This window comes from Plectropomus leopardus, chromosome 2 (genome assembly GCF_026936395.1).
Source record: "Plectropomus leopardus strain MGB_pleo_1.0 chromosome 2, ASM2693639v1, whole genome shotgun sequence".
Lineage (NCBI taxonomy): Eukaryota > Metazoa > Chordata > Actinopteri > Perciformes > Serranidae > Plectropomus > Plectropomus leopardus.
In genome coordinates, this window is record NC_142177.1 from 12,862,989 (window position 1) to 12,873,117 (window position 10,129).

General features: G+C 39.1%; 2 protein-coding genes across 3 annotated transcripts; both read left to right on the forward strand.

The window, feature by feature from the left end:
• The first annotated feature begins 431 nt into the window (after positions 1–431).
• Positions 432–4,074, forward strand: LOC121950618 (uncharacterized). 2 transcript variants are annotated; one of them, XM_088085508.1, is made up of 5 exons: positions 433–759; positions 1,561–1,625; positions 1,656–2,024; positions 2,218–2,261; positions 2,350–4,074. In XM_088085508.1, the coding sequence occupies exons 1-5, from the start codon at positions 582–584 to the stop codon at positions 3,311–3,313; spliced, it is 1,620 nt and encodes a 539-aa protein (XP_087941634.1). In that variant the 5' UTR covers positions 433–581; the 3' UTR covers positions 3,314–4,074. The 2 variants fall into 2 exon arrangements, with proteins under 2 accessions (XP_042352611.2, XP_087941634.1); XM_042496677.2 differs by having other exon boundaries at positions 432–759; positions 1,561–2,024.
• Positions 4,075–5,297: 1,223 nt separating this feature from the next.
• Positions 5,298–9,686, forward strand: slc48a1b (solute carrier family 48 member 1b). Its single transcript, XM_042496521.2, has 3 exons — positions 5,298–5,726; positions 7,664–7,831; positions 8,449–9,686. Exons 1-3 carry the CDS (start codon positions 5,597–5,599, stop codon positions 8,583–8,585), a joined length of 435 nt encoding a protein of 144 aa, XP_042352455.1. The 5' UTR covers positions 5,298–5,596; the 3' UTR covers positions 8,586–9,686.
• The last annotated feature ends 443 nt before the right edge of the window (positions 9,687–10,129 follow it).

Sequence of the window (10,129 nt, forward strand, 5' to 3'; positions counted from 1 at the left end):
TGGTGTTCACTTGTTTATATATATATGTGTGTGTATATATATATATATATATATATATATATATATATATATATATATATATATATATGTGTGTGTGTGTGTGTGTGTGTGTGTGTGTGTGTCCTCCTCGTTATTTCCTAAGCAGTCCACAAAGCAAAACAGAACAAAAATCATTTTACACACGTTACTTATGTTCATTTATTTCATTTACATTAGATTTACGGGTCTATCTATCTATTTACTAAAATATATAATTAACTTTTAATACATAAGTATATAGTTCACAGTGCTATATGTGAATGGTTAAAATAACTCTTTTGAGTTAAGTTTGATGTTTAATTGGGTTTTTTTAAGCCACATAGAGGGCGATCATGTAACAAGTTGAAAGCGAAACGCTTCAATAAGTCCAAAGAAGAAGATGTTTTCCAACGGAAGTCCTTTTTTTTCCATGTTCCGGCTAACTTTCTATTTTCTTCTTTTTTTTTGAGGTTTTGCGCGCGTCCTCATCAGCTGGTCCTCAGTCATCGAGGAGGAGTCAAACTCAAAATATTTTTGATCAAACATTAACATTATTGGCCAAGATGTCGGACCCTAAACTACACAAATTTCGGAGCTTTTTAACTGAACGATTTACTGCCGTGGCTGTGGAGATATTTGGAGAAATTGAAACAATCGTGGAGGCGTACTACGAGGAAAACAAACGCCTGCGGAATGTACTACACATGGTCCTCAACCCCGAAATAAAGTTACCTAAGATAGGTTTGTGACTTATTTACGAATGTCTCACCTGAGTTACGATGAGTACTACACACCTTAACCTTAATAAAGTTATTTGAAATTTAATTATCAGCCTGGGAATTAGCCAAGTTAGCTAACGTTAGCTGAGCTAAACAGTGAAACGTAGCAGTAAATAATGTAACGTTTGGCAGGCTAGCTAGCCCATGTTGCTATGCTCATTGTGTATATGAAGTCTGAAGTAACGTATCTCGTTGACTGTAACGTTATCTGAGAGATAAATATTAAATACTTGTACATTATGCATCCACAACCATTCAATACCATGCTATCAGATCTAAATGTAACCAGTCTCTTTTGTTTTGGTTTTTTAATTGAACTTTACATTAGGTTTAGCTTATATTCGCTTTGACCAATATTAATGTTCTACTTTAAAATAGTTATGAGCTGATTGTTTTTTACTGTATCATTTCCAATTGATGCTACTTTGGAAACTTATTTCTACCGAAGTAACATTGGCCAACTTCTGCCTAACTCTAAGATATTCTTCAAATGAAGAATAAACGTTTTAGCATGGAGTAAAACAACTAAAATGCCAGAAAAAGTAAAAACATGTAGAGTATCCAAATCTGAATGTTTTAAAATATCTAAAAGAAAAGTGGAAAAAACAAATTTGTCTCCATTTATTAGTTATGTTTTCTAGTATTTAAAAAGCATTACAGCTTCAAGAAGCCAGTATTGTGCCCATGTACATTTTACACCCAAAGTGAAGCAAGAGATGTATAGTTCGTAATAATTGGTGTTATTTCTTTTCCCCTCCTATAGATGATTACCACAACATTGGAGCAACCACAGATGTCAGAGAGCTGCCCCCTGAGCTCAACACAAAGGTGGAGCTGCCCCCTGAGCTCAACACAAAGGTGGAGCTGTCTGAGCCGTTGCCTAAAAAACCTAAAGAAGAGCCAACTGAATGTGACATAAGTTTTGGATCACAACAACAACAAGGGCTTGGTGAAGCTGAAAACTTTTTTACCCCAGACTGTGTGAAAAATGACCCAGAAGAAGAAGTAGATGAAAGCATGCCCAGCATCGCTGACACATTCCATATTAAAGTGGTTGAGTACAAAGCCGACTCTTCAGGCACAGTCTCAGCTGATGAAGATGAGTATGGTAGCGCCTGGGACTCAGATGCAGTCACAGATTGCCCAAAGCCATCCGGGAAAAAAGACAGCACAAGCCAGTTTCCAGAAGTTCACATACATGAGGTATCGTCAGTAAAAAGCTCAACGGTAAGCTTGTTTGAATGCCCTAGACTTCTGCAGATTTAAAAAAATAAATACATTTATTTACTCTGACTGTAACAGGCAGGAGAAGCCCTTAAGTACTGGTAAAGACTGTTTTGTTCACATGTCAAACCTGCTTAGTTTTTAATGGTTAAAGCATGAAATAATTATTTTTTCTTTTCCTTCTAAAAAATGAAAGAAGCCAAAGTCGTCCCTGCAGAAAACCATGCTAGAATTACCAAGGTAAGAATGGCCCACTCTGTCTACAATTCTTTATATATTACTATTATATTTGTATTTTTGTCTAATGATAATAACCTGTTTCATACAGGAGGGTGCCCTACCAATCCTTCATCCCTACCCAGAGTGACTGCAAGTCGTTTTTGGCAAGGCTCACTGAAGCCTTCAAGGACTTTCCAGATGACAAGAAGCCTCTGATAACCAAAATGGGCCTCACAGAGAATGTGCAGTTCGTGGACTGTGCTTTTGGGAAAGTCCCTAAAGGCAGCCCCTTGTCCTACCAGTGCCCTGCGCCATCAGCTAAAGATTACCAAACTTATGAAGATGCTCCCCCTCGTCCGCTGCTTCCCCTGCCTAATAAGAAACTGGAGCCAATGTCAACTTTCCTTACCCTCAGTGCCAAGGAGCAGGAACATGTGGATGTCATGCAGATCACCTGGGAGGCAGCACACAGTCTGGAGCACTCCACACGTGGACGCAAGGAGGTGGTCGAGGAGCTGCGCAACCTGCGCTTGACCAGCCGCTTCAGGGAGATCTGCAAACTTAAACCAGGGCAGAGCAATGCGGAGCACCTAATATACAAGATACAGAAAGGAATCCGAAGAGACAAGACGGCACACATAGAGGAGGAAATGAGGGCTGATGCGCTCCGGGAATACTGTCAGCATTTGTGCGTGAACTGGTACCAATGTGGTTTGGTTGTCCATCCAAATGCTCCGTGGCTGGGGGCGCAACCTGACGGGTTGGTGTATGACCCCAACGAGAGGCCCAGTTTTGGGCTGGTGCACATGAAATGCATTGCGTTCCAGAGCTTTGTGGAGTGCGGGTTCCTGGTCTGCCAGGACGGAGTTGTGCAACTGAAGAGGGCCCACTCCTACTACTGGCACATCCAAGGAGAGATGATGGTGACGGGCACGGAGTGGTGCGACCTGTTGGTGTTCTCCAAAGAACACTTACTCATTCAACGCATCTACCGCGACGCAGCTATCATCAAGGCCATGAAGACGAAATTGGATGATTTCTTCTTCCGTTACTATCTGCCAAGTCTGTTGTAAACTGATATCACAGCTTGAGCTTTATCAAACTGCTGTCATATTCTACTTTTTGTTATTCGGGTGGTTGGTTGTGGGTTCAATATAATCTTTTCTTTTATATCTTTCTTATTAGTTTCATTTAGTTCTGACAAAGTCCGTGTTTTGTTTGTGCAATCTCTTTTTCATGTATGCTTTCATCATCCATGGATACATCTTTTTTTATTTACTTTTACTTTAAAATGACTGTTGTGATACGCAGATCTTGTCAGCAATTTAAAACTGAAGTTGAATTTTTATTTGCCAAGTTTTAGGGTTACATCTACTGTAAGAATTATTTTTTTATATTTTACCATTATTATCTCCTGAGAATTTACTCTATTGTTGGTTATTTAGTTGACACGTCTACCTCAATTTCCCACATCCTAAGCTCACATCGACTGTGTCTGACAGTTTCTGTTCACTATGGTGCAAGACTGAGAGAATATACATATTTAACATGCTGTAACAAGGGAATTGGCCTCTTTTTTTGATTACTAAAATGCTGATTTGCTGATTAATTTTTTGCATAGTGTATTACATAAATTTAGGGTTTATTCTCACATTAGTTGGCTGATGTTCAATCAAGTGTCAAATCTCACAACAAGCGTGACAACTTCAAATGTTGGCACAAATGAAAAAGTTCAACTACCAATGCGCAATAAATAGTAAAAGTTACTGCAGAACATGACTTTAAGCAGAAGGTTTGAATGTTCAAAAATAAAAATTCTTATATAAAACCTTAATGTTGTTTCTCCTTTCATTACTGGCCTTTGAACAAAAAACAACCCCCCCCCCCCAAAAAAAAATATATTCATCTCTTTTAACTTCCACAGCTTTGACTTTTCACACATAATTTACTGCAACTGCTTTCATTGCTTAAACGCTGTATTTTCTGTTTCAGTTCTTTTACTTTGAAAGGCACTAAATGTTTCAGGACTTTTAATATCCATGGCAGCTCCAGGTCAGTTTGTTACCCTCACTTGCCTTTTCTATTTTTTTTAAGCTCTAGTTTTTTAGAGCTTTAGTATAAGAAGTACCACCGTTTAAATGGGAAGTTTCAATTGACTTCTGAAGCAGAAATGCTAAATCCAGTGATAAGGTTACTGTAGTTCTGACATGGAGCCTTACATTTAGCAGAACGTCTGAATCTTCACAAATAAAAATTCTTGCATCCAATCATTATACTTACATACATACATTATACTTATACTTACATACATACTTTTGTGATCTGTTGTTTTAACCCAATTATTCTGTTTTGGTTCCTGTAGACCCACATTTACACCTGCAATGATTTACATTTCTGACCAGTATTCTATTGAATACAGTACAGACAAGGTATTTAATGTTCAAACTGATTAACTTCATTGTTTTTGTTAAATACACACTCATTCTCCATTTTATGGCTGCAACATGGTTAAACAAAACTAGGTAAGATGCAACTAAAGACTTGGAAAAGTGTGGAAAATACCTGAAACAAGGGATCCTCAAAAGGTACATATGTTCACAAGCCAGGACGATGCGAGGTTCACCACTTTGTGAAAGAATTAACCACCTACAATCCTCCTACAATATCAAAAGATTCAGAGATCTCTACAAGGGGGAAGGCTAAAAACAACACTGACTGCTATCACCTTTGACCCCTTATGTGGCACTGCCAGCCACTGCAGAGATTTATTGTTTTTTAATCAGGTCAAAAATATTCGAAGGAAACCAATTGATTGATTTTGCAAATATTAACAGTATTTTTAAAACATACAGCACTGGGGTGTGTTGCACCTCCCAAAATCTGAAGGTAAAGCCAATGTCCACAAAGGGTCCCACGTGGAGAGTGGGCATGTTTTGTTTGTCCTCTGCTCCTGTGGGGGGCGCTGTGTCCACTCACTCTGTTAGAGGTGGGTATTTGCAGGACTGAGCACGAGCTCGTTGGTTAGTCTCGGATGACGTAACAATGTTGTTTTTTTACAGCTGGACAGAAAAAAAGACAGAAATCCTGACCAGAAATGCTTTGTCATGTTTCAGATTTCCCTCTCGCGCGTGATTAAAAACAATCATTAGTCAGCAGGACACACATTTCGTCACATTTTGTCCTCTTGGGGCATCTCTCAGATTGCACAGGGACAGTTGTTTTGAAATTATTACCTCGCTGCTCTCTCTCTCTCTCTCTCTCTCTCTCTCACACACACACACACACACACTCACACACTCGGTTCTCGTCTCGTCGGGCTCGTGCTCCTGCTTTCTTACCACCTTGTTTTTGTGACAATGGCGGTTAATAAAACATACTTAAGTATCGGCTATGCCTCGTTTGGTATGCTGATGGGTTTCTCTGCTTTCCTGGTGTGGAACATCGCGTACAAACAGCCGTGGACTGCAGCCATGGGAGGACTGTCAGGTAAACACCGTGTGTCTGTCTCACACCATGTTTTCACCTGTAAGCATGTGTTATAATAGCTTCTGCATGTTTTTATTCCAGCCTTCAGCTAAAACAGCAGTGACCCCCTCCTCAGGCTGAAGGTGCCCTAACTGCTAAACCTGCTGATTGTAAAACAAGCCTTAAGTCAGACAGAGATCACAGGTCAAGCTTGTTTTTGAAGGACATACATGTCAACTAATAAATAGTGTCAACCAGGCCAAAATGATTTATTAATTTTTTAAAAATGTTTTTATTTTTTGTATATCTTGCAGCAGGTTTTTCATTATCTGACAGGTTTCAGCTTGTCATGTGTGCAAGGGTCCACTTTTGAGCTTAACTGATTAAATGCCCCTTTAGGAATAAGTGGGGGGGAAACTGTTACAGAAGCTAATTAAGACATTGGAAATTAAAAGCATTTTGAAGTTTAGAAATATCTAAAAATCTGCCCGATGTTTTAAAATTAGTGGTGTACTGTCGCAGCAATGTAGTGGTTATAAAATACAGGAAAACAAAATAATTTAGACAACTCTTAAGAGATGATGATATCCGTAATCTAAGATGATATCTAATCTCATAACCCAATATTGTTTTATTGCCTAGCCCTTTATTAATCTACAGAAGGGCCTAAATGTTAGTGTGAATCTTGGAGTCTGGAGTCTTTTCTAAGTGGCATTGTAATTTTACACTGAGCGAAAATGAATGATTTTATAAATGACAGCTAGTTCTTGTTCAGTCCACTAAATAAAGATAGTAAAGTCGGATTTATGCACAGTTATGTAATGGATTATTAGAAGTGTTTCCGTGGATCTGAACTTTGAGCCACTGTTGAGGTTTGCAAGTCCATATCTATAACCTCTGCTCTCATCCGCTTACAGGAAGTACTTCAGTTTTAGTGGTTGTTAAACTATAATACATGTTCCAAAATATCAAACTGACTCATCTTGGCTCTTTTGTAACTTTTATCAAAGATTGTCCTCACATTGGACACATTCAATGAATCTGTATTTTCATTTCTATAAAGGCAACTAGCTGCAAACTGTTTCATGCTTTTACTGGTGATAAACTGACATATTGTTATCCTCTGAAAAAAGAAAAAAAAAAACCAAAAAACATTATGCATTCATGAATGTGCACCTGCACCTGACCATCACTGGAGACATTAACACTGAAGCCGCTGTCAGATTGCTACAGTTCCCTCTGTTACACGTTCTGACTCGGTAAAGGTTGTTACTGGCTGTAGAGAAGTCGGGTTAACCTTTACATGTGGTGGAGAATTACAACTCTGCAGCTAAAAAAAAGGGGAACATGAAGAAAGAAGTGTGATTCATTAACTCAGCAATTGGAAACGTGCTGTGTCATGATGTTTTGTAAAAATGCACTCTCACCCCTCACGCTACCAGAAGTTCATGACTGTCAAAATTCAGGTCTGATAGTTACATATGAGTTATTATGTCAAGGGTATAAGAAAAGAAAAAAAGGTATCAGGAAATATCAAGACTTGAGTATGGTGGTGTTATTTTTTTGTGATACTGTGTTGATGATCAAAAACACTAGCCGTTTTTGATATATACAAATACAGATTCCACAGTTCTGAATGCATAAAAAGCAATTCAGCATTTAAAAAAAAAAAATCACAATATATCACCTTGCTTAGCTCCTCATGGTCCGCTAGCTGTTAGTCCTACATCCCAGTGTAACAATAACATAGCTGTAACAAAGATAAAAAGTATAACATATCTGCATGTTGGTTTTTAAATCATGGAGGGATAACATGGAAACAATGGCTGTCTGGCTTAAAAACAATCTGAAATAAAATGTTTGTTGTGTTCAAGAAACTTTGTAATTATGTGTAGTTATTAGGTCCAAATAACAAAAGCGATCTAGTCTTCTGAAAACTGACTTTGTTTGTCCCTCAGGTGTGCTGGCACTGTGGACCCTCATCACTCACGTCATGTACCTGCAGGACTACTGGAGGACATGGCTGAAGGGCCTCAAGTTCTTCTTCTTCATGGGGGTCTTCTTCTCTGTGTTAGCGGTCTTTGCCTTCATCTCTTTCCTGTCTATTGCCATCAGCAACAAGGAGTGTAAGTTCTTCACCATGGCTTTCTTGTCTCACATAATTTGGTTTCCCCGCTGTTCTTCATCGAATGTGTCTGTGTACTGTGGTATGCTAATATCAGACCATAACTCCCTCCAACATACAAAATGTACATTTACATTTCAATACATATTTGAAATGTTTTGGTGGAGACGCACAGTGGCTTACAACAGAAAGTTGTGACACAAAATGTCACAAGTGACGCTGACTGCTATTTTTTCAGCATTTTAGCATGCAGTAATGTTAATAATAACAATAACAAATGACAGAAAATGCAGGAAAATGAATTAACTGAAAGGACCAGATTAACCTGCTGACTGGACAGTCACAATGGAGTTTGGTCACTGCACTCCACCTCAACTTGACTGTTTTAGTTTTTTGTCGCATGCAGATTTATTCCAATTCCCTGATCTTAAAAGTCTTCTTAAGTGTAATTCTTAAGACTTTAAGTTTAAGTATGCGCCCTGACATTATCACTTTTGTCCCTGAATGAGAGCAGATCCCTGCAGCCAGGTCCCAACATCTTGTGGAAAGCTTTAACAGAAGAGTAGAGGGTGTTACAGCAGCATATTAATGGCCATGGTGTGTGTTTGTGTGTCACAGCCCTGAGTGACCCTCAGAGTCTCTACCTGTCCTGTGTGTGGAGCTTCATGAGCCTCAAGTGGTCTTTCCTACTTGCCTTGTCCGCTCACCGCTACCGCAAAGAGTTCGCCGACATCAGCATCCTCAGCGACTTCTAAGGACACTTAAACATCCTGCAGTGACTACGCAGACTTTGGAGTACACTTTATTGTGCTGGCTTCCCAGCATGAGAGGCCAAAGGTGATGAAGGACGTTTAAAGAGGAATCAGAGGAGAGGATGAGTTATTGATCCTGGTTACTCCTTTGCCTTCTTGGCCCAAACCTCCTCCTCCTCCTCCTCCTCCTCCTCCTCCTCCTCCTCCTTTTTTTATTGTGTGCAGGGTTTGTTGCTGACTTGGCCACTTTACAGACTAATCCAGCTCCTATTTTATATGATCCTTGATAAATTTTTCACTTCCTCTGCTTAGTCATGCATCTGCACAATTTCCTCATGACAAAATAAATCCAAAATATGCTCATTTTAAAACCATGACTCAGTGAAGGGAATTACCGCGTTACAACACACTCCTCAATGGTAATTCTGAGCTGCAGGTTCATTCTGTAGCCAGTAGAGGGTACACTTGTTCCAACAGCTAAACACCATGTACAGTATGTGAGCTTTTTCGACTTACATCTTTATATTATATTTGATTTTTTTCTGGTACTTGATGATGATGAAGAGTTGCACAAGTTGCACATACAAGTGATGCAATGTGCGTACCACAATGCATCAATCCTGTGGTGCATACATGATGTACATCCAAGCACCGCTTTAACAGAGTGTGTCGGGGTCTTGCAGAGGGCAGGTCACCCAAAATCCTGCAGCCTCAACATGAAGGCTTTCATGTAATAAGCACCACATGTCCTGGTATGATACATTTGTGAGTCATGAAGGGGCATTTTTAATGTAAGGAGTGTTTTTTTGTATGGTTTTTATCAGTGTGACAAAGTAAGTGTAAGTGTGACATTGGGCCTAGTTATGGCTTTAATTCACAATACCACTAATGTGCATGCGTGTCGCTTGATGTTATCCTCATCTGAACCATTCATGACATTTATATCATTGCTTAATGAGATTATTTTCTTTCCTGTGTTTCTGTATGTGTTAGAAATGAAGAAGGGCATTGTGTATCCACATGTATCACGCGGATGAATGTAGGAGTGTGTGTTTGTACAAGAGTGGGACTGAGAGTCACATTAATAAACTGTGTTTTTTGAAATCCATTGTGCATGGGTGCGTTTTTGCAAAGAAATCTGAAAATAGACCTGTCAGAAGTTAAAAAAAAACTGTTCCTCTTTTTCTAAGAAGAAATGTGATATTTTAAAAGTTTCTGTTCCTCTTAAGTATTAAATTCCTTTGCAAAGGACTAACAGCAACAAAAGACAATTTATTATTTTCTTCATAAGCTTTGTGACTTTGATGTAACATGAGAAAGTGTCGTAGAGGCATATTGAAGGTGCTGCACATCCTTCTCGCGGCTAAGCGTGGGTCAGGAGGGTCAGTGTTGGGCATTAAAGTGGGATTTGTGTCATAAGAGGAATGAACCACTTTTCACACCCACCCGAGCTACATTTATGAAGAAAAAAAAAACACCCCACAGCCTGTCAATGGCAACAGTAAATGCAGGTCAATAAGCTGCACTTTGAAGTCAGGCAATTACTC

What these genes read in the sequence shown, in the direction of transcription:
- LOC121950618 (XM_042496677.2), top strand. Translation starts at nt 582, where the DNA reads ATGTCGGACCCTAAACTACACAAATTTCGGAGCTTTTTAACTGAACGA. An exon ending in CGTCAGTAAAAAGCTCAACG is followed by an intron (nt 2,025 to 2,217) that starts GTAAGCTTGTTT and finishes AAAAAATGAAAG; the next exon opens with AAGCCAAAGTCGTCCCTGCA. An exon ending in ACCATGCTAGAATTACCAAG is followed by an intron (nt 2,262 to 2,349) that starts GTAAGAATGGCC and finishes TGTTTCATACAG; the next exon opens with GAGGGTGCCCTACCAATCCT.
- slc48a1b (XM_042496521.2), top strand. Translation starts at nt 5,597, where the DNA reads ATGGCGGTTAATAAAACATACTTAAGTATCGGCTATGCCTCGTTTGGT. An exon ending in AGCCATGGGAGGACTGTCAG is followed by an intron (nt 5,727 to 7,663) that starts GTAAACACCGTG and finishes TTTGTCCCTCAG; the next exon opens with GTGTGCTGGCACTGTGGACC. An exon ending in TGCCATCAGCAACAAGGAGT is followed by an intron (nt 7,832 to 8,448) that starts GTAAGTTCTTCA and finishes TGTGTGTCACAG; the next exon opens with CCCTGAGTGACCCTCAGAGT.